General features: G+C 40.5%; 1 protein-coding gene across 1 annotated transcript in view; it reads left to right on the forward strand.

The window, feature by feature from the left end:
* Window positions 1-3,964: 3,964 nt before the first annotated feature.
* The window catches only part of elp2 (elongator acetyltransferase complex subunit 2), a 29,182-nt gene continuing 8,036 nt past the window's right edge, over window positions 3,965-25,110 (forward strand). The window contains exons 1-16 of the mRNA XM_020631566.3: window positions 3,965-4,122; window positions 4,242-4,320; window positions 5,591-5,661; window positions 5,755-5,899; window positions 7,339-7,416; window positions 7,747-7,811; window positions 7,935-8,001; window positions 12,138-12,284; window positions 12,632-12,727; window positions 13,758-13,858; window positions 19,534-19,665; window positions 20,113-20,262; window positions 21,186-21,377; window positions 21,603-21,672; window positions 21,816-21,911; window positions 23,610-23,667. Coding sequence (XP_020487222.2) covers window positions 3,991-4,122; window positions 4,242-4,320; window positions 5,591-5,661; window positions 5,755-5,899; window positions 7,339-7,416; window positions 7,747-7,811; window positions 7,935-8,001; window positions 12,138-12,284; window positions 12,632-12,727; window positions 13,758-13,858; window positions 19,534-19,665; window positions 20,113-20,262; window positions 21,186-21,377; window positions 21,603-21,672; window positions 21,816-21,911; window positions 23,610-23,667 — 1,679 coding nt within the window. The 5' untranslated portion in view covers window positions 3,965-3,990. The remainder of the gene's footprint in view (window positions 4,123-4,241; window positions 4,321-5,590; window positions 5,662-5,754; window positions 5,900-7,338; window positions 7,417-7,746; window positions 7,812-7,934; window positions 8,002-12,137; window positions 12,285-12,631; window positions 12,728-13,757; window positions 13,859-19,533; window positions 19,666-20,112; window positions 20,263-21,185; window positions 21,378-21,602; window positions 21,673-21,815; window positions 21,912-23,609; window positions 23,668-25,110) is intronic.

The raw sequence follows: 25,110 nt of genomic DNA on the forward strand, positions 1-25,110 counted from the left end.
GCAGCTGCAGTGCAAAAAAAATGATACAAGAATGAGAAAAAAACCCCATTCATTTCAATATGTTCAAATAAAAGGAAAACACAACAGCAGTGCTAACAAGGAGCAGGTCATCTGTCACTTACCGCTCTCCTTCTGCCAAACAGACACCCTCAGGGACCAGGCTAATTTAATTACCTGTAAACAAAACCAGGCAGCAGCAAAGTGCCATGTGGACACTCATCCCAGTAATCTTGGCATTTTTTCACATCTCTGTTTCTGTTGTTACATAATCACAGACACCTTTGCATATGCTCATTATCATTCAGTTTCCATCCAGCGCTGCTTTGTCCGAACGCTGCCTCATCTGTCAGAGAAGCAGGCTCTGCAGTTTGAAATAAAAGCAAATGCAAAAAAAAACAAACAAAAAAAAAAGAATATGTGGAGATATGAAGCATGAATGGACACAGTATGCATGAGCTGGACATGCTTTACGTGTTTACTCCCAAATATTGTAATGCATGCAAAAGAAATGAATGCATATAGACAACATATAAAAAGCGTATTTAATTAAAATTGAAGTTTTAAAATGGTACATGGAGTTGAGCTTCTATAACACTTTTCTTGACTTCTCACTACTCATAAAGCTTTAACACTGCAGATCACACCTACCCATTCACACACCGATGGCAGAGGCGGCTTTGTAAAGTGACCATCACAGGTAAGTAACCCCATTCACAAGAAGCAGCGGGAGCAACTTGGGGTTAAGTGTCTTGCCCATGACACAACGGACATGTGGCTGCAGGAGCTGGGATCGAACCCCGGACATTCCAGTTGAGATAAGACCGACTCTACCACAGCGGTCCCCTGCTATAAAAAAGTTTGATATTTGATGTCTAAGGATGACTGTTCTTATCCAATCTAAGATGAAGTCCCACAAAGAAATGTTCAAAAAGTCAGTGTGGAAATCCACTATTTGTAATCACCTAAGGAGTAGATATGATTTGAATCAACTAAAAGACAATAGTCATTTTAATTGATATGATGTGATGTAATTGCTCAGACAAAGATTTTAAAAAGGAAATTAAAGGATCATGTCGATACATTTATGTCTATGGATACAGAACCTTCAAACCTTTAAACCACATAATGTTGGAGAATTATTTTCTGTACTTATGTTTGTATACCTGCGTGCAATACCATTCAGCAAGATGAATCAAGGTCATTGTAGTCTTTTAGTCATTTACTGGATGATCAGTACACACAGTGAACTTTTGCAAAAATACAGTTTTACCTGAGATCCTGAAGTCATTACATGCACTCAACTCCAGTGTTAACTGAGGCCTGTTTATCAGACGGTGTGAGAAGGAATTATGTGAGGAAGACACTTTTTGCATCTTAAGATTGTGTTTAGTAATAAGAGATAAACAGAAGAACATTTTTCTATCATCACTCTGAAATATAAAGTCCATTCTAGTCCTTTAGGTCCTGGGACACATTGTTGAGGTATTCCATGGTTCATATTGATGAATACAATTATTAACACTAACATATTGAAGGGTATTTTTGCTACTATCAAGCCTACCACCTTCTGCATTCATAAATGTTTGGAACTTTCAGTTGTTAGATTATGATCCATTTATAGATGAAGTATTAGATTTACAGATTTGATGTTCAGGATGTTACTTTTTGTTCACTTTCTTATAAACAGAAACAAATGAATATATATGTTATTATGATGTTATAATGTCACACTTTATGAACTAACAATGTGAGCTTCATGTCATGATTTTGTGTGAATAATGTGATACAATCTATTCATATGAGCATTTCTTTTAATGACTAAATGAGTCAGACATTTATAAGGAAAAGCAGCTTTATGTGGGCTTAATTTCCTCAAAACAGATACAAAAATAGTTTCCAAGTATTTAAACTATGTAGACATGTAAATAATTTGACTTCCCCGCCATAAATTCATAAATTAATGAGCAGGAACCTGATATTCCATCTGTTGAGGACTGTAGCTGTAAAATGAGTTAAATTACATGGATACACCACTTGCATAAAAAGACATACTCTTACACATTTTTGTGTAACATCTTTCCTAAATAAAACTCCCCTGGCTTTGTCTCTCCTACAATTACATTATTGATTTAAACTAATGCTGCGTGGTGTAAGCAGGTACAAAGGAGGATGGATGCATCCTCCTTTGCGAGGCACAACAAAGATAATAGAGATGTTCTTTCAGGCGCAGCTGTTTGGCGACATCCCATCTAATGCCAGGCTGCCGCTCCTGAAATAAGAGCAAAAGATGCATGGGTAACCTTAACTGAGAAGTCGTCACACCCTGCCAAGTCTGTCTGAATTCTGTCCCCTTCATACTGACAAAGGAGGGACAACAATAGCAAGATGATCACAATCTATTTTCTGCTCAAGTGTCTGTGACAGGCTGTTTTTGTCTTGGTCACACACATTCACAACAAGTCAGCACAGTGAGGGGCAGGCCAATAAAGCCCCAGACGCCCTCCTTCACCCCTTCTCACTTCCTCATATTATTTGGCCCTGTCCCAGGCTGTATTTGCTACGTTGTCATCTATCATATCGTCTCAAGGGTTCACAGATGCCATCACATTCTTCCTCCTGATCATGTCAAGTGTTTGCCTGGAAACTCTTTGTGACAAAAGTGTCTCCTCAACCTTTCACAAACCAAAAGGCCCTGGGGCTTTTTTTTTTTTTTTTCAACAAGCAGGGCTGTCTGGCTGGCAGCTAGCTCAGCTGTGACCAGTCACCCTCAATCACCCTTGTCAAGGAGATAATCCACCCTGACGCAGCGGTGGGTGTACGCTGTGGCATGTTGATGGAGTACTTTTGAATTATTGCAAAATGTATTGAGCTATTGGGTTCATATAACATATAATTGATCTGGTTCTTCTAGGCACAAAAAATTAAATATTTTCTTTCTTTAAATGTGCTTGTTTGATGTTAAACTCTCTAAAACGCATAAATAAACTTGTATGTAAACTGTATTTCCTGTTTCTGTAGTGTTAAGTACATGGTTGAGTTGTGTTCAATGTTGTTTGTTGACACTAGACATATACACCATGTTTGCTGGATAAAACCTTCTGCCAAATAAAAATGTTACAATCCTAAATACGACATCTGCAGATCCCGACTTTTTAGGTGGACCAGCTTGGGCCCTGACTTGTGAGGGGTGAATGTTTGTGCAGATACACTTGAATCGAGAGCATTTATTAACCCTTTCTATCTCCAATCATCAAATCTATTTGAACTTCTTTCATAGTATCTAAATCGAGTTTCTAAAAGAGGTTTCAGTGTATATTTCTGCAGTGTTACTTAGTGGCAACACATGGCCTACATCTTCTAAGTTTATTTCTATATGGAATAAAAAAGAGAATATGTGTTCCATGTCACAATTTAAAGAACTGCCAAAAGGAAATCAACCACATTGAAATACAAACAATGCAATGTGCATCCTGTTGCAACACAGCCCAAATAGTTTTAAACATTAGTCCTGTCATCCAATCACCCCTCAGGCACCCCTAAGTACCCACACTACTGAATCCTGTTATCTCCCTGGTAGAAGGGAACACCTTATTGTTGTCCTGTCACTTTGTTTCACTGAACAATCTGTAATAGTTAAATGATCTGCACTCATTAGAAAGGAAATGGCCTTTTATGGACACATGAGCAGATAGCCTGAATGGATTCAGTGATTGTCTGACTCCCTCTAGTGGACATTACTTAGTAGTGCATTCCTGTGGTTAAAAGATAAAAAAAGCTTTGGTAATTGCCTTTTACCGACATTTACCGACAAAACTTTAAATCAAACTGTAACACACCTGAGTAGGATTTCATTTGGGTACATATTTTCTTAAACATGACGTCAAATCAAATAGTTAAACATTTGACTGTTTAAAGTGGATCTTTTTGTCAGCACGGGGCAGGTTTGGCCACGGCCATATTTACAGCAACACCACGACTACATCATCCAAGATGGCGGCGCCCGTGATCGAAACATGCCATGTAGCTTGTTCTGCAAACAGGACACCAAAAGTGGTTTCTTGGAGTCGCGGAGGGACCATTGCCTTTGGGACATGTAACTCCGTGGCACTGTACGACCCCCAGGTAGTAAACTGTGTTTTATATTGACTGTAAAGTTAGCTGCCGGTCGTCACTGCTGACGGTAGAATAACTCAAAGTCTGCTCGTCTCCTCAGTAAACACGATGTTTGTTTTTCACTCCAGGAGAGAAGAGTTGTGGATTTGCTGAATGGACACACAGGCAGAGTGAATACGGTCCAGTGGGTTCACAGAGAGGACTGTGGTGAGTGAAGAGAGGGAGGAACCCGGTGGACCTGTCAAACACCTTGTTGATGTTGTTGTTGTTGTTGTTGTTGTTGTCGCCGCTGTTTCTGCTGCTGTTGCTGCTGCTGTTGCTGCTGTTTCTGCTGCTGTTGTTGTTGTTGTTGTTGTTGTTGTTGTTGTTGCTGTTGCTGTTGCTGCTGCTGCTGCTGCTGCTGCTGCTGTTGTTGTTGTTGTTGTTCTTGTTGTTGTTCTTGTTGTTGTTCTTGTTGTTGTTGTTGTCTCACACATTTCACAGTCACCACCATAACACATACACGTTTCAGTGGCATCATTTACTGTAAAAGAAGAGAGATGCAATATCAAAACTTACACAAACTTGGTAGATGGAACTTGAATCAACCCACCAGTGTTAGTAGCTGATCTTAAACTCGTCGTCTTTAAAGTGGCTTTAAACCATGTTGTGTGTTTTGTAGTTCTTCTCCTAGTTCTTCATTTGACGTCATGTAAAAATGAAGCTTTCTGATCATCTTTCTGTCTGTGGCCATGTAGGAAAAGCTCACTAAAGCTCAAACTACTCTTTATCGGGTGGACCGTGGTGGCTAAAATAAGGATCCACGTCATTTTCCTGAATCCTATATTGAGACTGTTGAAGAATTGACTAAGACTTGACTCCACACAATAAGACTCGGTTGACATCAGATGGCTTATGTTGATGAAAGTTTATACATCAGATGAATACTCGTGAGGAGACATGATTCAACATCACACTTCTGTACTCGTGTCTTGCTCAATCACATCTGCCGAACTTCTCGAAAGGCATCGCATATATCCCAAAAAGACATTATCATTCTCAGGGTCACATTGACCCACCTAGACTAAACTGTGACGTCCATAACACTGGAGCAGACAACAAGTCTACCAAACATCCTTACAGATATCAGGAAGAACAGCTGACACTCTCTAAGCTGTCCTTAGTGTTCTAATAACAACTGAACTGTGTCCGGTCTGACTGACATTAGAGAACAGTGAATAACCCTAATTACATCTGTACATTATAATCTAAATAACTACAGCAATTCCACCACAGAGACTATATCATGAAATATATACATTATGGTCAAAAGAGGAATATGGCCACCACAACATTAAACTCACTCATGTGATTGTTTAACATCACATTCAAACCACGGTTGTTATTATGAGTCTATAAACACAGAATTAGACCATGTAAATCCAGCTCTGATAGCCATTTAGTGGATCTGTATTTCACTGTGTTTTTGTTGCTGCAGCTCCAGAGCGTCATCTCGTCTCAGGAGGCTCTGACAATCTGATCATCGTCTGGGAGGCACAAAATGAGAAGGTAAGACACCTGTTTCATCTGACAGTGTTTGTGACTCAATATTTCCGAAATCTTCTTAACGACATCTTCTAAACAGTAATCTTCTGTTTCCAGTATATCCAGTCTGTGTCCTGTAAGGGCCATACTGGTCCTGTTTGTGCTGTGGATGCCATCTACACCGGGGACTCAAAGATCCTGGTGGCCTCCACAGCATCCGACTCCACTGTCAGACTGTGGCTCTGCAATGAAACCAAAGATGGTAAGAGACTCACGACCTCACATGGAAGTCAAATCCATGATAAGACAATATGCTATTGTTGCTATAATAACATTGTTCATAATAAATGAGGATGATTCTACAGGGATGTAATACTTGATACCAAAACTCCAGATTTTCTGACTTGAAATGTTGACCCACAAGACTTAAATGATCAGAAAGTGTTTCTAGACTATATCTGGGCATGCTGCCCGGGTATGTTTTCACCAGCCTAAGTATATTTTCAAATCTGTATACGATGGCAATCAACCCCCCATATTGTGTCCAATATGGTTCTTTTGTTTATAATTTGTTTAATTATGTTTATTTTTTTTAAATCAGTGCCAAAGGCAGCCTGGGTTCATTTCATCATCAGGGGTTCTTTGCTCATCTTGTCCCTAATTTAAGGTTATTGTCATTATTCTGGATGAAATCCTGGTATCATGGTGCATTGCATTTTTTCTGCATGTTAAACCATACAAAAAGCACACTGCCATATTTCATAAAAAGGTTTTTTTTCTTTTCCCCAGGCACTAACATTAACTGCCCCCTAGTGGTGGTCAGAGGGTATTGCTATTTTTTACACACAACATGATCACCTGACTCACCTCTGTAAAACGTATTTGTTAGTTTCCTTTTTAATAAGATTTTGTCACATTTTGTTAGTTTGGAAATCAACCAAAATGTAAACAACATGTTCTTAAAGTTATGGTAAAAAATTAAATAACACATGATCGGTTTGGACAGAAATTACATTTCCTACTGGTCTCTCATTGCAAAGTTGACAGAATAACACCAGCTGTATTCATTTTAATATTCATTTTATTTCTTCACATAATTGAAAATCAGTGTATTTCTAAGTGTCAACTATCTACAGTCCTTTTTTTTTTTTTTTTTATAAAGCTGTCTAATAACAGCTTCACTGTGTGGAAAGTTTCTGTCCACATCAGTGCAGATGAACAATGATGCTGCTTGACAGTCAGGAAAAGTGTGTGTGTGTGTGTGTGTGTGTGTGTGTGTGTGTGTGTGTGTGTGTGTGTGTGTGTGTGTGTGTGTGTGTGTGTGTGTGTGTGTGTGTGTGTGTGTGTGTGTGTGTGTGTGTGTGTGTGTGTGTGTGTGTGTGTGTGTGTGTGTGTGTGTGTGTGTGTGTGTGTGTGGAGACTGGGCACAACCTGGGGATGTATTCCAAGATAAAAATAAAATCAGTGTTATTTTGGAGCTTGTATGCAGATTGTGTCAGCGTGAAAGACTCTCGGCCTCCGTGAATAACTGGAGGCTGAGAGTCACACAGGATCAGTGAATAGAAAAATTTGACATGCAACTGAGGTCAAACAAAAACCACAAATCACATTAAACTGAATACAGCCAACATTGTGCTTTGAATGTGTAGTAGTATTATGAGAGCATCAAGGTTTAATTCCGTGTGTGTGTGTTTTTCTCAGTCGAGTGCCTCCATACCTTGTCATTTGGCGGCCGTTTCATGATGGATGTCTCTCTGGCGCTGTTGCCTGGCAGCAGAGGTAAGCCTAAGCTTGTTCCTACATCAAAGTAATTTAAGTTTTGTGCCACACACACTTGCACACACAGATATTATTTCCTCTCATGTCATCCATCTCCATTTGCATCTCTCCTTCGGTGCCTGTAATCGGATGTCATATTAAAAACACAGCCTGCGTTTGAAGTGTTTCATGTCATTTAGCCATTTCGGCTCACATGCCATTTGTCTGTTTGATCTGTTCTTCATCTTTCTCTTCATGCTTCTAAACCTACATATGAGTGTTTGATACTTACTGTGTGTGTGTGTGCGTACTTTCTTTACTGTGCAAGAACCTGACTTTCTTTTCTTGCAGTTCCCATACTGGCCTGTGGGGGCGATGACTCTCGGTTGCATCTATATGTGGAGTCCAGTGGACAGGTAGGCTCAGATTGATTCTTTGTCAGGGGAAACTTGCTCATGTATTCTGTGCCAGCTCTTTCATTTTGTCATTCTAATATCTGATAGTAACATTAGATCTTCTTTAAACTTGCTCCACAACAGCTCCAGAAAGTCATGTCGCTGCAAGGACATGAAGACTGGGTGCGAGGCGTGGCATGGGCGTCCCAAGGTGAGTGCTGCTTTTGCACTATTAGTATGTTTGAAGGTCTAACTTGACTTAAAGATAGGTGTACTCTAAAATGTTGGCAGGATGCTATTAGCAAATCAAAATCCTTATCCAGAAATCGGTATGAAAATTTACTAAAATATCCGATATAGAAATATTTAAATCTTGCTTTTGGGAAGCCATGGTGTTCTTGTATAGAGATGAATATTAAAGATATATTCTGTTCTACAACCAGCCTCCAATAGAAAACCAGCGTCTTCTTCAGCCCCATCTTCAGTGATGACACAATGTATGTGTAGATCCATTGTTTGTTAGATGCCATTAAGCGTTATTTAATCAGTATAAGAGCAACAGTTACTTCTATCTTCTAACAATCAACTCTGGCTTGAAGTCAGAATTCTGTAGTTTTTTTTTTTTTTACCTCTATGACCTTATTTAGTTTGGCAACCAACATAAAGTTCATGATATTGAGATACACTAATGGGAGCTTCGGAGTCCAGAGGTTTTTGAGAATAAGTGAAAAAGTTCTTATACAGTACTATAACTACTATAGTATCTAAATCTATAATATCTATACTATACATGGACTATACTGTACACATGTTTTCAAGCTGAGCTGATCATATCCTGGTCATTTGAAAGTTGATGTACATGCTTGTTTTTAGACAAGGGTCTGAGCTTGTGGTTTTCATTTATCATGAAAAAGTGAGGTAACATATGATCAGCTGAATTCTGTGAGTAACAATTCAAAGCACAGCAAGGCAAGTTTATTTATAGAACACACTACAGCAACAAGGCAAGTCAATGTGCTTCAACAACTGGGACAAACAACTGATTCTTTTTTTAGCTTAGAAAGGCAAAAGACCAATTTCTCTTGTAAGATCAAAAGAAAATAGAAAAAAATCTGAATTTTAAACGTTATGTCCAGATGTTTTCAACCACTTATTCGAAAGTCCAACTTCTCTAACTAGTGTTCTATTCACGGGATTGTGTTGGCACATGGCAAAGCATGGATCCAATCCAAGTGCTACTAATTGTGTAACCCTCTTGGAGAGCACTTCATTACGCACTGTTCTGACTGTGTAAAAAGCCATTTCATCTCCTCTACCAGCCCTCTCCACCAGTGTCTCCGTCCCACTCACAGTCTATGACCCACTTGATGCTGCCAAGCTGCGAGCCAGCAAAGAGACGGAGAGAGACGTTTGTCAGTATGAAATATGTCCAGAGGAAGGACAAAAACACAGCAGATAAATCAATCCGTCTGTTCTTTTGTTCCTGGCCCGTCGGCGTCCTGATTAACAGGTGGTCGTTGTCTAACATTCTGCACACTGCGTCATGATGATTACATCAGTGATCAAAGTGGCTGATCCCTCCACACGCACGACAGGGATATTGTCTGTGTGCTTCAGCCTTGTTGATCAGCCAGACTTCTGCATAAGTCGAACAATATTTGTTGTTTCTAACATTTAGTGATATTTTAGGATGCTTTGAAATATCTTCTGGATTCTTTTTTTTTTTTAATCTTACTTGTGTTGTGCTATTTTCAGACTTTGGGTTTAATAGACTCTGACACAAAGAGGAGACAAAGGTGTGAGCATTCATGCTACGTCTTCACAAAACTGCCTTATTTCTTCAATTATCTCCTTTCTTCATTTATTCTCCAACATTGTCTCCAAAAGGCAGAGTTATGCAATTTAGGCACCAAGTTCATGACATTCAGAGATGTGATGTCATAACTACTACAGGCAAATCTAATTGAATATTTAGTTATGCTTTCTTGAGCAGAAGTGGAGCTTTGTACCTGTCATATTTCACTCATTCACCACAATGCCAGGTGTAACAACAGCTAATGTCACTGTGCATGAAAGCCAGCCGAGCTGAACCTAGCCATGCTTCTAATGTGTGTTTTCATATTCAACTGTGGGCTCATTGCTGCTGATGTATTATAACATGCTTAACACTTTTCTTATAGACAAGTTATACATTTGTTTGTAACGCACTCCACATTTGAATCAATTCTCAAAGTGCCACAGAGTAAAAACTGGAGTCTCTCTGCACATGATTAAGCCTCTTCGTCTTCATACTCTAACTGGGCCACGACAATAAAACGACAAAGATAATTATCGCGATATGACTTTTCTCAGCCTTTTCCACCACCGTGCACTGGGCTCATGATTGTGAAAAATGACTCTCTTCAAGTATAGTTTGTCATGTTCCAACAATAAAGAAGGTTAAGCCACAATGAACCATCTGGTTTCTTCAACTTTCACTCAGGAGCAAAATATTTGAGTCATATCGCCCAGCCCTAACTGTAATGATGGACAATCAGACATATCTTACACACAGGAGGCTAGAAAAGCGAGCTCCTATATATGCTAAGGCTATGAGATAGAGGGAATATTGTGGAGTTAGGGCCTGATCATCATTTTACAACTTTCCATGGTCAGGCTCTTTTAAATGAAAGAATGATCAAATTCAGCTCCTTACCTTCAAACAATGTTTTTTTTATTTTTTTTAAATGTATTGAATAAAGAAAAAACAGTTTCTAAATGCGTTATAAGTACAAGTCCTGTTTCATGTATTTACGGTAGTCACAAGTGTCAACCACTTTGTTCCCCAAAATGAATCTGACAGAGTCATTTAGGTCAATAGAATAAATGTTGTCAGATTTCAGCAAGTAGCAAAACAAATCATGATCACCGTAATCATTACAGCATTAAAATTCAACACATTGACTCCAATAATGGCCTGTTTCCTACGTCCCCACAGCTCTCAGGAGGGTTTAGGTGGCATCATTATTGTGTCTGTTTGTCTTGGCAGGGGCAAAACTGGGCTCGTAGCCGCTGGACTCAACCTGAAAACATAATGTGACAGCCAGGAGCACTCAGACCGCGGCATGGGTTTCGTTTTATACCTGTCTGTTTATATATTTAGACTGTACTCCCGCTGTGTTACTGCCCGGGTGACCATCTGCAGCATTTATCTACAATGCCTTGATATCTCCTCTAACCAATAATTGGAGGAAAAAAAAAAAAAAGATGAATATTCAGATGAGTGTCTAGATTCTAGTTCTGGTCTGTGAGCGATATCATATTCATGTTGTTTTAAATGCAATTTAAACATATTTGACAATAACAAGCACATTGTTTTAAAGGTGTGTCTTTGGTCTTTTGCCTTCATTTGGATAGGACTGAGGATAGAGTAGGAAACGAGGGAGAGAGTGGAGGATGACATGGCGGAAAGAGTCACAAGTTGGACTTGAACCTGCCTGTTGAAGCACTTTAGCTTCTGTACATGGGACGTGACAAAACCGCTCGGCCATCAGTGCCCTGATAACAAGCCAAGTAGACAAACATGCATCCATACATTTTATTAACTTTATTTATCGTGGGTGACCAATCATTTGGAGTTGTTTTCTAAAGAACAACTCTGTTAGCTGGAGATTACAACGCTGGTGAAATTGAATTCATTTCTGTTTGAGATCTCATTATCTAGAGATAAAAATAAAATAAAAAAACACTTGTTTTCACGTGATATCCAAGTGGAAACACCGGTGTTGAAGAAATGTAGCTATTATGGTACAAAAAACTTCCTCCATCCTGATCCAGTTTGATTCTATAAAGGATTAGAGGTGTGTATAATTAGGGGCACGGCTGATCTGACTGACAGGCGAGTGCTTTGTAGCTGTTTGCCTGCCTCAGCTCCACATCTTTGCCTGTTGCTAGGGCGACCCAAAGTTAATTTTGAGATGGTATTTCCTCTTCAGAAACCAATGGGTGACGTCACTGAGACTAAAACCATGTTGAACTTTAACGGAATAATCAAGAAAACAGAACAATAACCAGATCAAGACAGGCTAATCTGCCTCTGCTTACAAATATGAGGTTATTTAGGCCTATGTTTATATTTGTAATGTGATTTTGCAACTCTTGGGTTGGGAGATCTCCAGTAAACAACGTGAAATTGTGTGTCATCACGGGAAAATCCAGTAAATAAGCTGTTTGGATGCATGTCTGCTTAGGGATTGCAGGATGATAACTAATACAAAAGCAGCTTTGATAAAGTGATTGATGAAGGTAGTTGATAGAGGATGCCTTTGAGTCATCAGATTGTTCAGCTTCTCTCTCTGTTTCGTTCAGGTCGGGAGCTGTTATTAGCCAGCTGTTCACAGGACTGTCTCATCAGAGTGTGGAGGCTGTGCGCCAAGTCTGGGACAGACGCCCACGCAGAGGACGATCACACCATCATCAAAATGAAAGAGGACGTTTTTGAAGTGAAGGAGGGAGGTGAGCGGGCCGCGCTTTAATTCTAAAAAGGCCTGCTAATTAATCAGTTGGAGAGACACACTTTTTCATACTTTAATTGCACATGGTGGTCACAGACCTCCATAAAGTGTGTCCGTTTGTTTATCTTTTAAGGTTGTAACTTGTACATAATTGATTTTTTTATCACTTGTAGTTGCTTGCCAAAACAAATGAACATTTCTTAGCTGCTCAGTAAATTATATATATATATATATATATATATATATATATATATATATATATAAATAAATTATATTAAAATGTTGTTCAAAGCATCAAACTGTTTTTGATAACCGTCTTCAACTGGTCTCCTTTTCTCCCTGCTACAGATGTGCCCTCTGTGTTTGCTGTGTCTCTTGAAACGGTTTTGGCAGGTCATGAGAACCGGGTTTATGGAGTCCATTGGCAGCCTCCTTTCTACAAAGGTACCTTGATTTCAAAACCTGGACACTGAATGGAATCCTTGTTTTTGATCATTAGGTTCCAAATCAAAACTGTTTCTTTTAAACCTTTTAGTTTCTACAGCCTGTGAAAATGAATGGGTCGTCTTTCATCCTTAGCTGAGATTCACTGTTTCTCTCACTTTGTCTTACGGTGCACTTGTTTTCAAAAGGCAGCACGAGAAGACGCTAACGATGTCGAAGAAAAAGCAACGGGTGTGAGAGGCTTAATTAGTACTCGAGAGATAGCAGATGGATAAAATGGCTCATTCTAAACCCAGCCCAGCTTTTGTGTTCATCACACATTGTTATGTTTAGACTCTTAAAGTAAGTCAAGATTAACAGTTCCACACTAAATATGCAGAGTTTAGACTCTCAGTAGTTTCAATTTGTATCAATGGGATGAGCTCACTTTTTTTCCAACTTTATTTTTCATCTTTTCAGACAACATTTCATTACCATAAGAGTTGATGATTATTATTTAGTATAAAATGAAATTATCCAGCCTTATAAATGTATATAATCCCACAATAAATGCAGTTATAGTAAAACCTATTCATCTGCAGCTTCCTGGTTTTAGGAGACATGTCAACCCATTCATACCGGCTTGTGATTGGCCCGTCTTGTCTATCTAAACTTGTAAACACACTACTGTGTGTGTCAATGTTGTTGTATTTTACTAACTCTAATAACCACCATCTTTGCAATGCAGCATAACAATGAGTAGTACAGGACCTAATGGTAAGTGGTTGTACAGTTGAATTTGTTGTGGTCTGCGAGATGATTAAAAAAGTAGGGAACAATACATTTCTGCTTGTTTTATATATTCGATATTGCATAGTTTGACCTCTACAGACATTACACTATCTTAATTGAATCAAGGTGTGAAGACACAAATCAGTAGAAGTTGAAAACCACTGGCCTGCTAACAATTGGTCGTTGTCTGTTCATCATTTTTGTCTTTGTCTGCTGCACCTGTATGGGTTATTTATTGTCTCTCTGTCTCCCCCTGCAGGTGGTGAGCTGCAACAACCACTCAGTCTGCTCTCTGCCTCCATGGACAAAACCATGATCCTGTGGGCTCCTGAGGATGGATCTGGAGTCTGGGTGGAGCAGGTGAGTGTTGACTTGAATATGAGTGGAGTGTATGCAGACACAGAGCCTCTTCACAAACATCCACACACATGGTATCAATCATCCTCTGAAAGGGGAAACAGTTTCTTTTTTGAGCACACATAACCCACACACACCAATTTTTACCCTCTCCATTCCTGCTGGCTTTCCTTTGAGCTGCTCTTGACATGATCCGGAGCTTGAGCCCTCCTCTAGTATTCTCTCTCCTGCTGTCAGTGCCCCTGCGTCGGTTTCCACTCTCCCTGACATTGAGGTGTCAGGAATAGAAGTGATGGACAGTGATGAAGAGCCGCTGAGCCCGGCGCACCACTGTGAGTTTAGACAAGCTGAGGTTGTGTCCCCCCGCGCCCCCCCCCCCCCCATCTTCCACGCTATCACTCATTCACACAGACCCCCCCCCCTTTTTTTTTTTTACAGCCCATTCCCCCACACATCCTACAGGGGATGGGGTGGCTGGTGGAAGACATGTCATAGCCTCTGCCTGCACCGCCTTTCTCCTTATAATTCTTTTCCTCAGTGATCTATCTCTCCCTCTCCCTCTCACTCCCCACTCCCCACTCCTCTTTTCTGTCATTTTGTGTCCTCCACCTCCTCCTTTTTTCAACACTCGCCTCCTTTTTTCCTCTTCTCCTGTCTCGTCTCCCTCCCTTACATTCTCTCTCCTCCTCCAACTCCTCTCTCTCAGCTCCCAACAGCTGTTGTTATGCCAGAATGGGGCTAATTTTAAACACAAGTGTGGAAGGCAAAGAAAGAGCAGTTCTCTGCCCATCTGCCCCACAGCTCTTTAGAAACAAAACAGAAAACACGTCTGGCTAATTCTCAGGTGGTTTAGGAGTACCTCGGATTAACTTTCTTACGTACCCTGCAGCAACACATGCGCAGAGCTGCAGACACAAACTCCAAACAGGCAGGCTCGCAAAGACAAAATGTGCCCACAAACACTCACATTCCACTGCTCACAGACGGCTAATGTCAATATGCCGCGCACCTTCAATGTGATCACAGTGGTGAGACAGATTCCACACTGGATCAGTTACATTTTTGCACCTTTGATCTCGTCATTTACATCCACAGCGTCGAGCAGCAGAGACCAAAGCAAGGAGCAACCATGAAAGTGTTGATTCTCCTCTTACAAAGGGACGATGATTAATGCCTGAAGCCAGCGCAGATGTCACCTTTTTCTACTTTTTAGACAAAAGGTGGTCAGTGGGAAAGAAAAGCAGAGTTTGAAATCTAGTCTGGTTTCCCTCTGCAGCCCAGGCTTTTCGTCTTCATCCAAATATGAAAGTAAACCCCCCTACCTGAAATAACCTTCTTGTTGAAAGCTTATGTATAAAGCAAGAGTCTTCTTTCATTTCTTCCCTTTTCTTTTTCTATTCCATCTGACCTTTTCCTTTTCAAAGGCAAAAGCCAAACCCTTTGAGCTGGCAGCTTCCCTGCCTACAAAGGAACTTTAACCTAAGAACATTAACACAGTTGCACATGTGCAAAAAAGAACTTGTGTATTTACATGATGTTCCCAACTTTAAAAGTTAAACTGAATTAAAAGCCTTTGGGCCTTTTTTGAATGTTTTGCATGATCAGAACAAGTCTCACGAAGGCTTTTTTACAGGGACGCTGAAGTTTTTGGCAGAGCACGTCCTGCATCGCTAAATGACCAGCCATGTGTGTCTTAATTAGCCAATTTTTTTTTTTTTTACAAAGAGGTGCTCCACTTCTTCACGCTGATTAGAGTAATTGGTGAGATTTAAGGGAGAGTGTGGTTAGCAGTGGGGTGGCCGGGGCTCACCGCTGCGTAAAGCACATCTTACTAACGAGACACGCTGGTAATTAACATCTCAGACTGACCACAGCGGGCCACTATAAAGCCTGGAGGGGAATGTCGGTTTGTGTGTTTCTGAGATAACCCTATTTTCAGACCTCAGCTTGTGTACTGTCCTTAAGTTACATTTGACCTGATGGTCACAGAAAAAAATCGACTTCAAAACAAAACAATTGAAACACCACCCTTGTGTTCAGGGTCGCTGGAGGTGTGCTACAGCTACCTGTGCAAAAACAGCAGACCCTGTCCTTTGCTCCCCTTCAGGCCAGGCGTGCCGCTCTGCCTGCTTAGACGCTGCCTCGCCCACTCGTGCACAATTGTTGGCAGACTTTATGTTCTTGTTGATTGATCCTAGGGGAAAAAAATGAATATAAAATCTGTTCTTGATCAAAATGTTCAACTTGAAGGACAATTGTCTGCTTGACGCTGTGTCGTGAAAGCCAATCAGCGTTTAGTTTTCCCGACGTCTGGAATGTATCCAAACAATTGATGAGACGTCCTTCAACAAACAGGCGTTTATAAAAATGTGTTTTCATGTCCTCTTAGGGGCAGACGGACAGAGCTTGCATTTTTAATTTGTATAATTCAACATCATGATGCTGTTTGTTTGGAAAATTTAGGACCTGTTAATTACAAGTGCAGCACAAGAAAATCCGGTTTTATTTTGGGTCCACGCTGACTATTTACAGTTAAACTGAGAAAGATGAATGGACGCCACTCTGGGGAATGTAATGAACCAAGAAGTGGAGACAATTATTCTGGCCAGGATTGTTAAATGTTACATCACAAAACACACCCATGTGCAGTAAAGGGATCAGCAAAGAAATAATAGGCTCAGGTTTTCCCACAGGCGTGGCAAAAAATGGATGCAAAATAGAAGCTCCTCACGTTCATTTCAACAATGAATGAATCAGTTGAGACTGTTACGCAGAATGTGAAATGCATCACAAACCACCACAGCGAATCATCTTCGCTTTGAGATAAACTTTAGCCTCTTTCAGCTCATTGTTTTGGAAAATAAAAAACCTTTACCACGTTCTCGTTTGGAAGTGATGATATGTCTTTCTTTCCCTGAATATTGTTTCCCAGTTTCCTCACACTTTCTGGACAAAACAGTTGACAAATGAGCAGGTTCTAGTTAGTTCATTCAGCTCTCATCAGCCCTCTTCTCTCCTTCCAAGAATGATATATACCTCCCCTTCTGTGCTGCCCTTGTTTGATTCCTCCCCCACGTCCCCGCCGGCCAGCGATAAGGCACGTCGTTCATCCGCATTGTTCCCCCTCTCGTAAACAAGACAGACGACGGCTTTTTCGCCTCTGTGAGTTTTTGCATGATTTACGGCCGGCTCTTATGTGCAGAATTTAAAAATTAATCTGCTTAATGTTGCATCTCGGTCTCTTTCAATCTCACTATCTATGTTTCTAGCTGACCGTCTCCTTGTCCTCACTGCCTGTCTCTCTCTCTCTCTGTCTCTCTGTCTCTCTCTCTCTCTCTCTCTCTCTCTCTCTTCCTGTATGGCTGCAGGAGTGTGCCATTCAAAGGGAAGGCATGCCTTTATGGTCGTCATTAGTTCCGCTGTGTTTCAGCCTGCAGATAGACATTATTGTGAAGGTCATTGACGACCAACACAAGCTAAAAAGGCCCCATAACTGAGGGCACCACTTTACTGCAGAATACAGGAGACACAAGATGGACATGATATAAATAGATTTTTGTAGCCTTTCAACTTGTTTGTTTGAGACGTAATTGATGCATGCACATTGGTTTGTGTATTTCCTCTGCAGAGGGATAAACCTGCTATCACTCTCTCTGCCTATGAAACGATAACAGGCTAAGCTGTACATTTTCCAGATTTGAATCATTCCACTGTGAATTTAGCACTTCTCATACTTCCTGTACTCCACATTATTTAAGGCACAAGCTAATTAAAGATGGAGAAGATATTATATGGCTGTGTGTCTGATGGGTGATGCTGCTGTGGGTGTGTTGCTCTCTCTCTTGGGTGTGTTCTGCTGTTATCGATTCAAATAGATCTCCCCTCTGGGCACAGTTTACCTGCAAGGCCTTGGGGTTCCATTAAGCTTTTAATTGTTAGATTTACTCTCAGCAGGGAGATGTCGGCCTGGTCAAAAGACTACCTACAGAGTCCTTGAGTTTCTCCTGACTGGTTAAGAGTGACAGTAGAGGCTCTTGTGGATAACAACACAAGATTTCATTGAGGACTTTATTGGACATCAAGTGGCAGCAAATCAGAAAAAAGGACCAAAAAACAACAACACCTGACTCGTGATGCATCTCTGTGTGATCAGGCCTTCAAACTGTGTAGCATTATTTCATGTCATTTAAGAGCGAGGATCAATCATATGCATCGATGTCAAACAGTGAAAGAATTCATCGATGACTCCAGCTCTTATGCAGGGAACTTGTTTTTGTCTTTTACAAACCAGTAACAACTGGAAATATTCCCAGCTCAGGGTTGGGAGCACTCCCATCACTTAAACAAGCCCTCCTGTTCATTGAGAGTGTTTTCATTTCCTTCTTGTTTCAAGTTATTTCTGTCTGGTGCCATAATCCTGCACTGAATCCTCCTGGTTATATAAGCAGAACAGGATGTGATATGAATGTTTCTTACTGTATTTTAGCATGTAATTTCTGTTCTCTATGGATATTAATGTCAGTTAAAATATGAATGGAGATTATAATTCAGTGTTTACATTTTTAGAATTAATTAGAAGCTTTTGATTTGGCATTCAGGCGGATTTTTGTTCATATTTTGGATTTAATCCTCCACTTTCCCGCCTACACGCCTGTTCATGGTTAACACACTTGTTTGCCTCTTTCCTTTCTCTCTCTGCTTTGAAAAATAAAAAACACCCTAATGAGAGTGACCTTAAAGGAATTTGATTAAATTCATTTTTACTGGTCAGTTTAACTGGTTACTGCATTTAAATCAAACTGTTTTTTTTCCTGCTCCAGGTAGTCATTTGAATCCACAGAAGTCAATACAGATTGTCTTTGATGCACAAAAAGCAACATGTCTGAGATAAGATAGGAGTTCAGAATCATGGAACAGTTTCCAAGGCTGTGTTATGTTTATTGTAAACATTCGATTGATTTTCAGACCCCTGTCTTCATCCCTCACTGTCTGGATGATCTATGAACGTGGTTCAGGGGTCACCGACTCTCACCCCAATCCAATTCATGTAAATCCTTCTGTGTTCTCCAGCGTAGACATTTTTCATAATTATTTGTTTATTTGCAATGCTGAGCCAAGATTACTCTCATTTTGCAATAGACAAATGTCTTTTGTCAGGAAAAAATCACAACACAGTTAATTCAGCTATAATAAGTCCCATTTTATATCATTTCTCGTCTCACTTGTCAGCTTAATTTGCTGTTTTTCCCCCCTTCCATCCTCCGACATGGGAGCTGTTAGTTAAAGTCTTTGAGTGAGACTGGTAAAAGAATTGAGAAGAATTTGTTCCCCTCACACTTCATTTCTATAAATGTATGTTTTCAGTCTGTAGATTTAAATCCAGATGTTTGTAACATGTATTTACTATGTTTCTGCTTATCATACAGGATGAAAGGAATCTCTCATAATTAGCTGTTTTTATTTAAGCATCCCACTGTACTCCCCCCCCCCCCCCCCCCCCCATGTTTCAGCTGATGCAGAATGATGTGTCCACTTTGTACCTTTGTCTAGAGCAAGTCAACGACTCTGACCCAGAAACCAAACGCTCTTCACCCTCCTGATGTCAGAGGAAACAAGTGAATTCTTTCTCACCTCTAATGATCACCCCCTCAGCATGTTTTCTTATCATTTCACACCAGGTGCGTGTTGGCGAGGTTGGTGGGAACACTCTGGGCTTCTACGGCTGCCAGTTGAGTCCGGATGGCTCCATGATTGTGGCTCACGCTTTTCATGGAGCGCTGCATCTCTGGTGCAAAGACCAGGACAAGGAGGTAAGAGTCACAGCCTCAGTTACACTTCCAAAACCAGACTTTTAGGGGTTACCACTTCAGTACCACTTTGCTGTGAACAGGAATTCACACTACATATTCTGTAGACAGGGGACACCGAAATCCACAAAAACGGTAATTTCCTCAGTAAATATTCGATTGAATAATTTGGCAGCTATTTGGAGAAATATTTTATCAGGACAAAATCCTTCAGTTCTATACAACCTTATGTCTACATCCTCTTCTATGACAGTACAGGGATTCAGCAATTCAAGAGCAACTGTATTTCAGAACTTGATGCAATCCTTCACCCTCGGTCCAGTCCGATAACTTTTGAACAACAAGAGGCAAAAGCAGGTTCAGGTTTCTCATTTCCCGTGGCAGGGGAATTCAGATAATGTAACTGAAGTTGAAAGTTATGAACTGACCATCACACTGCCGTCTGTCCAGGGAGAGTGGAGGCCCGGGGTTGTGATCTCCGGTCACTTTAATGCAGTCCAGGACCTGAGCTGGGATCCTGAGGGCCAGTTCATCCTGAGCGTGGGCTCGGATCAGACATCCAGACTCTTCACTCCGTGGAGGAAACACGATTCAAAACAGGTGAGATATGCTGCGGCTGGAACAAAGTGCAGCCTCAGTTTTGACGGTGTTTGTTGAATATTTTATGTGTTTGGTTTGGAACAAGAGTCAGTAACTGAAAGCTTGTCCGTTTGGCTGATTCAGTGGACACCTGAAAAAATGAATCACACTGATGTAAATGTTCTCTAAATCTCACACAGTCATCAGCATGCTTACATTAGGTCATGTGTTTGTCTCTCTCTTTTTATCATGTAGCAATGGTTTCTTAGCATGCTGTTCTTCTTGTATCACTGTTCAGATGTTTGAACCTTTGTGGGAGAGAAGAAGGCTGTACCTAATATATTTTTTACTGGCTGCATTTAGCTGAAATACGCTCTGTCTGGGGTTTAATATTTTAGTAAGGTACTTAATAATTAATTGACAGCTACATACAAGTTATGTAGTGGGGATTATTTAGTTGTAAGAAAAGGGATCCGTACATTAGGTGCAGGGATTTATGGATCAGCCCCTGCAGGACTGCAGAACACTTTTCTTTTTGATTTCTCCTCAGTTTTATACGTATTTGATTGTTTAAAGAGCAGAAACATATTGGGTGGGAACATAATCAAGATGGCCGACTTCATTACATTATTCAAGATGCCTGTTTGGAATATTGCCATCGTGCTGGTGCCAGTGGAAGTCCAGTCGCTGTGGATGAGCCCTCATGAGAACACTTTGCATCTAAAGCTGGAAATCTTCCACTTGGACTGGAGGTTTTAATGTTGCACTTGGCCAGGTTTCAGACAATGAGATGTAACGCCAAGAAAACCAGTTCAGTGACATCAGAGGTCTATTTAAACGCTGGCACTCTCCCTCGGCAACAACAAGCAGCTGGTTGGAATCCCAGTGATCAAATCTCCATCTTTATAATATCCTGCTATGTCTTTTTTTTCCCCCTCCTGCAGGCGACCTGGCATGAAATCTCACGGCCTCAGATCCACGGATACGACATGCAGTGTCTGGCGATGGTGGGAAGGTTTCAGTTTGTGTCTGGAGCCGACGAGAAGGTGCTGCGAGTGTTTCAGGCACCTCGAAACTTTGTGGAGAACTTCGCTAACATCTCCGGGACCTCCAGGGAAAAGCTGTTGACATCGAGTGTGAGTTCCAAAATACTTCACCCACTGTTATTTCTTATTCCATGTGTGGAAAGAAACAAGGGATTAAAATCCATGACCTTTGGAATAATATGTTTGCCCTCTGTCCTGCAAGCAGAACTCACACACACACACTTTCTTTTTATTTTCTCTTTTCCTTCTTTTTCCAAACATAGATGTGCTCAGTTGTTATCAAAGGGTTATTTATTTTTGTATGCTTATTGCCAGGACTGTGCCAACATACCAGAAGGAGCCAGCACACCTGCCTTGGGTCTGTCCAACAAGGCTGTATTTCAAGGTAAATTCTTGCTCAGCTGTTTAAGGTTTAAGCCCAATAATGTCTGATTATCAATATGTTATTAGTTCCTTAAATTAATTTGAGAGGTTTATTCAAATATTTAGATAAATATACGTAAACAGGAATGTTTTTTGAAACCGCAGGTGATCTCGTCCCGAAAACCAACAAAGAAGGGGAGAAATTCAGCAGCGTGTCAGATCAGTACCAGGAGTCTTACTTCCACCCGCTCATCATGACTGGTAACCTTCAACAACAATACTTTCCTTACTTCACAAATATAAAATGCTCAATCCTAAAAATGTGGAGTCAGCTGTGTAAACCCCTCATGCAATTTAAACCCCCTGTTGAAAAAAAAAAAAAAAAGTAGTCTAAATGAATCTCTGCCTCCTCGACAGTTGGAAAGCTTGACTCATTTGCCTGATTCCAATTCACTCAGCAGCCTCGGTGCACATTCATGAGTTCCCGTCTGCTTGTCGCTGAGTGTTCTTACAAGAGACAATGATATGCCGCCAGACGGACAGTTAGTTATTACCGCTCTCGACATGCTCTACACCCACAGTGCCTGAGGTCTGCTGGAGAGCGATGGTGTTACAGGAGGGAAGGGTGGTGGGCGATAGTCAGAGGAGGGAGAAGAGGTGTCAGGAAGCAGAGAAGTGAGCAGAAGGAGAAAGACCAGAAGCTTGGAGGCTTGCTTTATGAGGCATAACATTTAGAGAAAAATCTGGAACGTAAGCTAAGATTGATGGGTTTTGTTGCCTGAGTGTAGTGTTGAGTTAACCTGAGAAGAGGCCATAGAGGTACACAAAGAAGAAACCGGAAAATGAGGGAAAGTAATTGTAGGAAATTTTCCAGATGGAAAATGGATGCCAGTCAAATTAATAAAACTTAGCATAGAGCTTTGAAAGTTCGGAGCTTGAGGGCGTCAAGGGCTGTCATCAGCATGATTGAAGCCACTCCTTAATCTGCAATGCTAATTAGAAAGCAGGCTTATGTGATTGCAAAGTTTAAGTATCAATGACCCCGGGCTATGTAGGGAGCAGCCAAGTGTGGAGACTGTTCTTAACAATGCATTTTCACTTATTTGATTGGCTTACATGCAGGCGGGAAGACAAATGGATAATTAAGAAAACCTATAAGCTGATGACCAATAAGAGACACAAGAGGAGTGTAGCTCACAAATACACACAGCACAAAGATAGTGTTGGCTTGGAAGGAATCTGCAGTGTAAGGGAAAAGATTGTAATAGATTTGAAGCCCATTAAAGCCAGCAACCATCAAGAATCAGAGATTGAAGCTGAAGTTGTTTGAAAATAACTATTTTGTTCACTCTTTTCCGTCTCTCCTAATGGCAATTACCATCTTTCTTAATGTTAACTTCTGTAGCTGTACCGGTGAGCAATAATAGGATTTGAAAGAGGAGAATGATAATAGCCACTTGGTTGTAATTTCATTAAAGCTCCTGTTAGGAACTTTGGGTTGGTTTAGGTTTTGGTGCCCCCTGTGGCCAAAGTTGTTTGTCTCATTTCTTTGCTGATTCATGTGTATGTGTATGTAGTGTTTTTTTAACAACATATCTCATGCTGGTTTCTTTTAGAAGTCAAATGTATCACTCAGAGAGAGTCTTTGAAAAGTAGAAAAAGAGGATGTATCTGCACTGTACCGTAACTCACTTAGTCTGACACCTGACCCCTTCCAGTGTTTACAATCATTAGAAATCACTCTGAGAAATAAACTATATTCATGTTGATGCTCTCATCATATAGAGGTTCATGTCTAACACACCCATCACAGGGGCTTTAAGGGAGTGGCAGACTGTTTGGTTTTGTGGGGCCATGATCTGTTTAATCATTCTAATACAAAGTTATAAAGGATTTTGAAGTTAGTGGTCAACTGTTTGTGTGTGTATTTGTGTTTCGCCTGTGATGGGTTTTTTGTAGAGCCCCCACCAGAGGATCATCTTCTCCAGAACACACTCTGGCCCGAGGTCCAGAAACTGTGAGTATCTAACTGTTTCTTTTTGTTTAAGTTTCCTCCTGTACAAAGAAATCCAATAGGTTTGTCCATTTTGCACACTCCCTGTCCTTATTTCAAAGACTTCCTGTCCTCATTTTACACACTCCCTGTCCTCATTTTAAAAACCTTCTGTCCTCATTTTACACACTTCCTGTCCTCATTTTACACACTTCTTGTCCTCATTTTAAAGACTTTCTGTCCTCATTTTACACACTTTCTGTCCTCATTTTACACACTTCCTGTCCTCATTTTACACACTTCCTGTCCTCATTTTAAAGACTTTCTGTCCTCATTTTACACACTTCCTGTCCTCATTTTACACACTTCCTGTCCTCATTTTAAAGACTTTCTGTCCTCATTTTACACACTTCCTGTCCTCATTTTACACACTTCTTGTCCTCATTTTAAAGACTTCCTGTCCTCATTTTACACACTTCCTGTCCTCATTTTAAAGACTTTCTGTCCTCATTTTACACACTTCCTGTCCTTATTTTACACACTTCCTGTCCTCATTTTAAAGACTTTCTGTCCTCATTTTACACACTTCCTGTCCTCATTTTAAAAACCTTCTGTCCTCATTTTACACACTTCCTGTCCTCATTTTATACACTTCCTGTCCTCATTTTACACACTCCCTGTCCTCATTTTAAAGACTTTCTGTCCTCATTTTACACACTTCCTGTCCTCATTTTACACACTTCCTGTCCTCATTTTAAAGACTTTCTGTCCTCATTTTACACACTTCCTGTCCTCATTTTACACACTTCCTGTCCTCATTTTAAAGACTTTCTGTCCTCATTTTACACACTTCCTGTCCTCATTTTAAAAACCTTCTGTCCTCATTTTACACACTTCCTGTCCTCATTTTATACACTTCCTGTCCTCATTTTACACACTCCCTGTCCTCATTTTAAAGACTTTCTGTCCTCATTTTACACACTTCCTGTCCTCATTTTAAAAACCTCCTGTCCTCATTTTACACACTTCCTGTCCTCATTTTAAAGACTTTCTGTCCTCATTTTACACACTTTCTCTCCTCATTTTACACACTTCCTGTCCCATTTTGACACACTTCCTGTCACCATAAAGATGTCAGTTTCTATATTTCTATAACTCAGATGGAGGGAAAAAAGATGGACCGCCCCAAAGTCTTTAGTTTAGTTTAGTCTCCCTCCCTGTATTCATCAGCCAATCATAATCTAGCTATCTGCCCTCCTATGAGCCATTAGTACAGGCTGAATATATTGCCTCCATTTGTGGCCAATGTTAAATCCATTTACTTGTCAATCGGCCATAAACATGACGTATGGCATTGTGTGTTTGAAAAGCATTTTTCTGCCTCCATTTGGCTCCATTCCCCCTTTGAATCATTTAGTGCATAATAGAAACATTAAAATGAGTAAGTGGCAAAATTATTTTTGTGGC

This window comes from Labrus bergylta, chromosome 19 (genome assembly GCF_963930695.1).
Source record: "Labrus bergylta chromosome 19, fLabBer1.1, whole genome shotgun sequence".
Taxonomy (NCBI): Eukaryota; Metazoa; Chordata; class Actinopteri; order Labriformes; family Labridae; genus Labrus; species Labrus bergylta.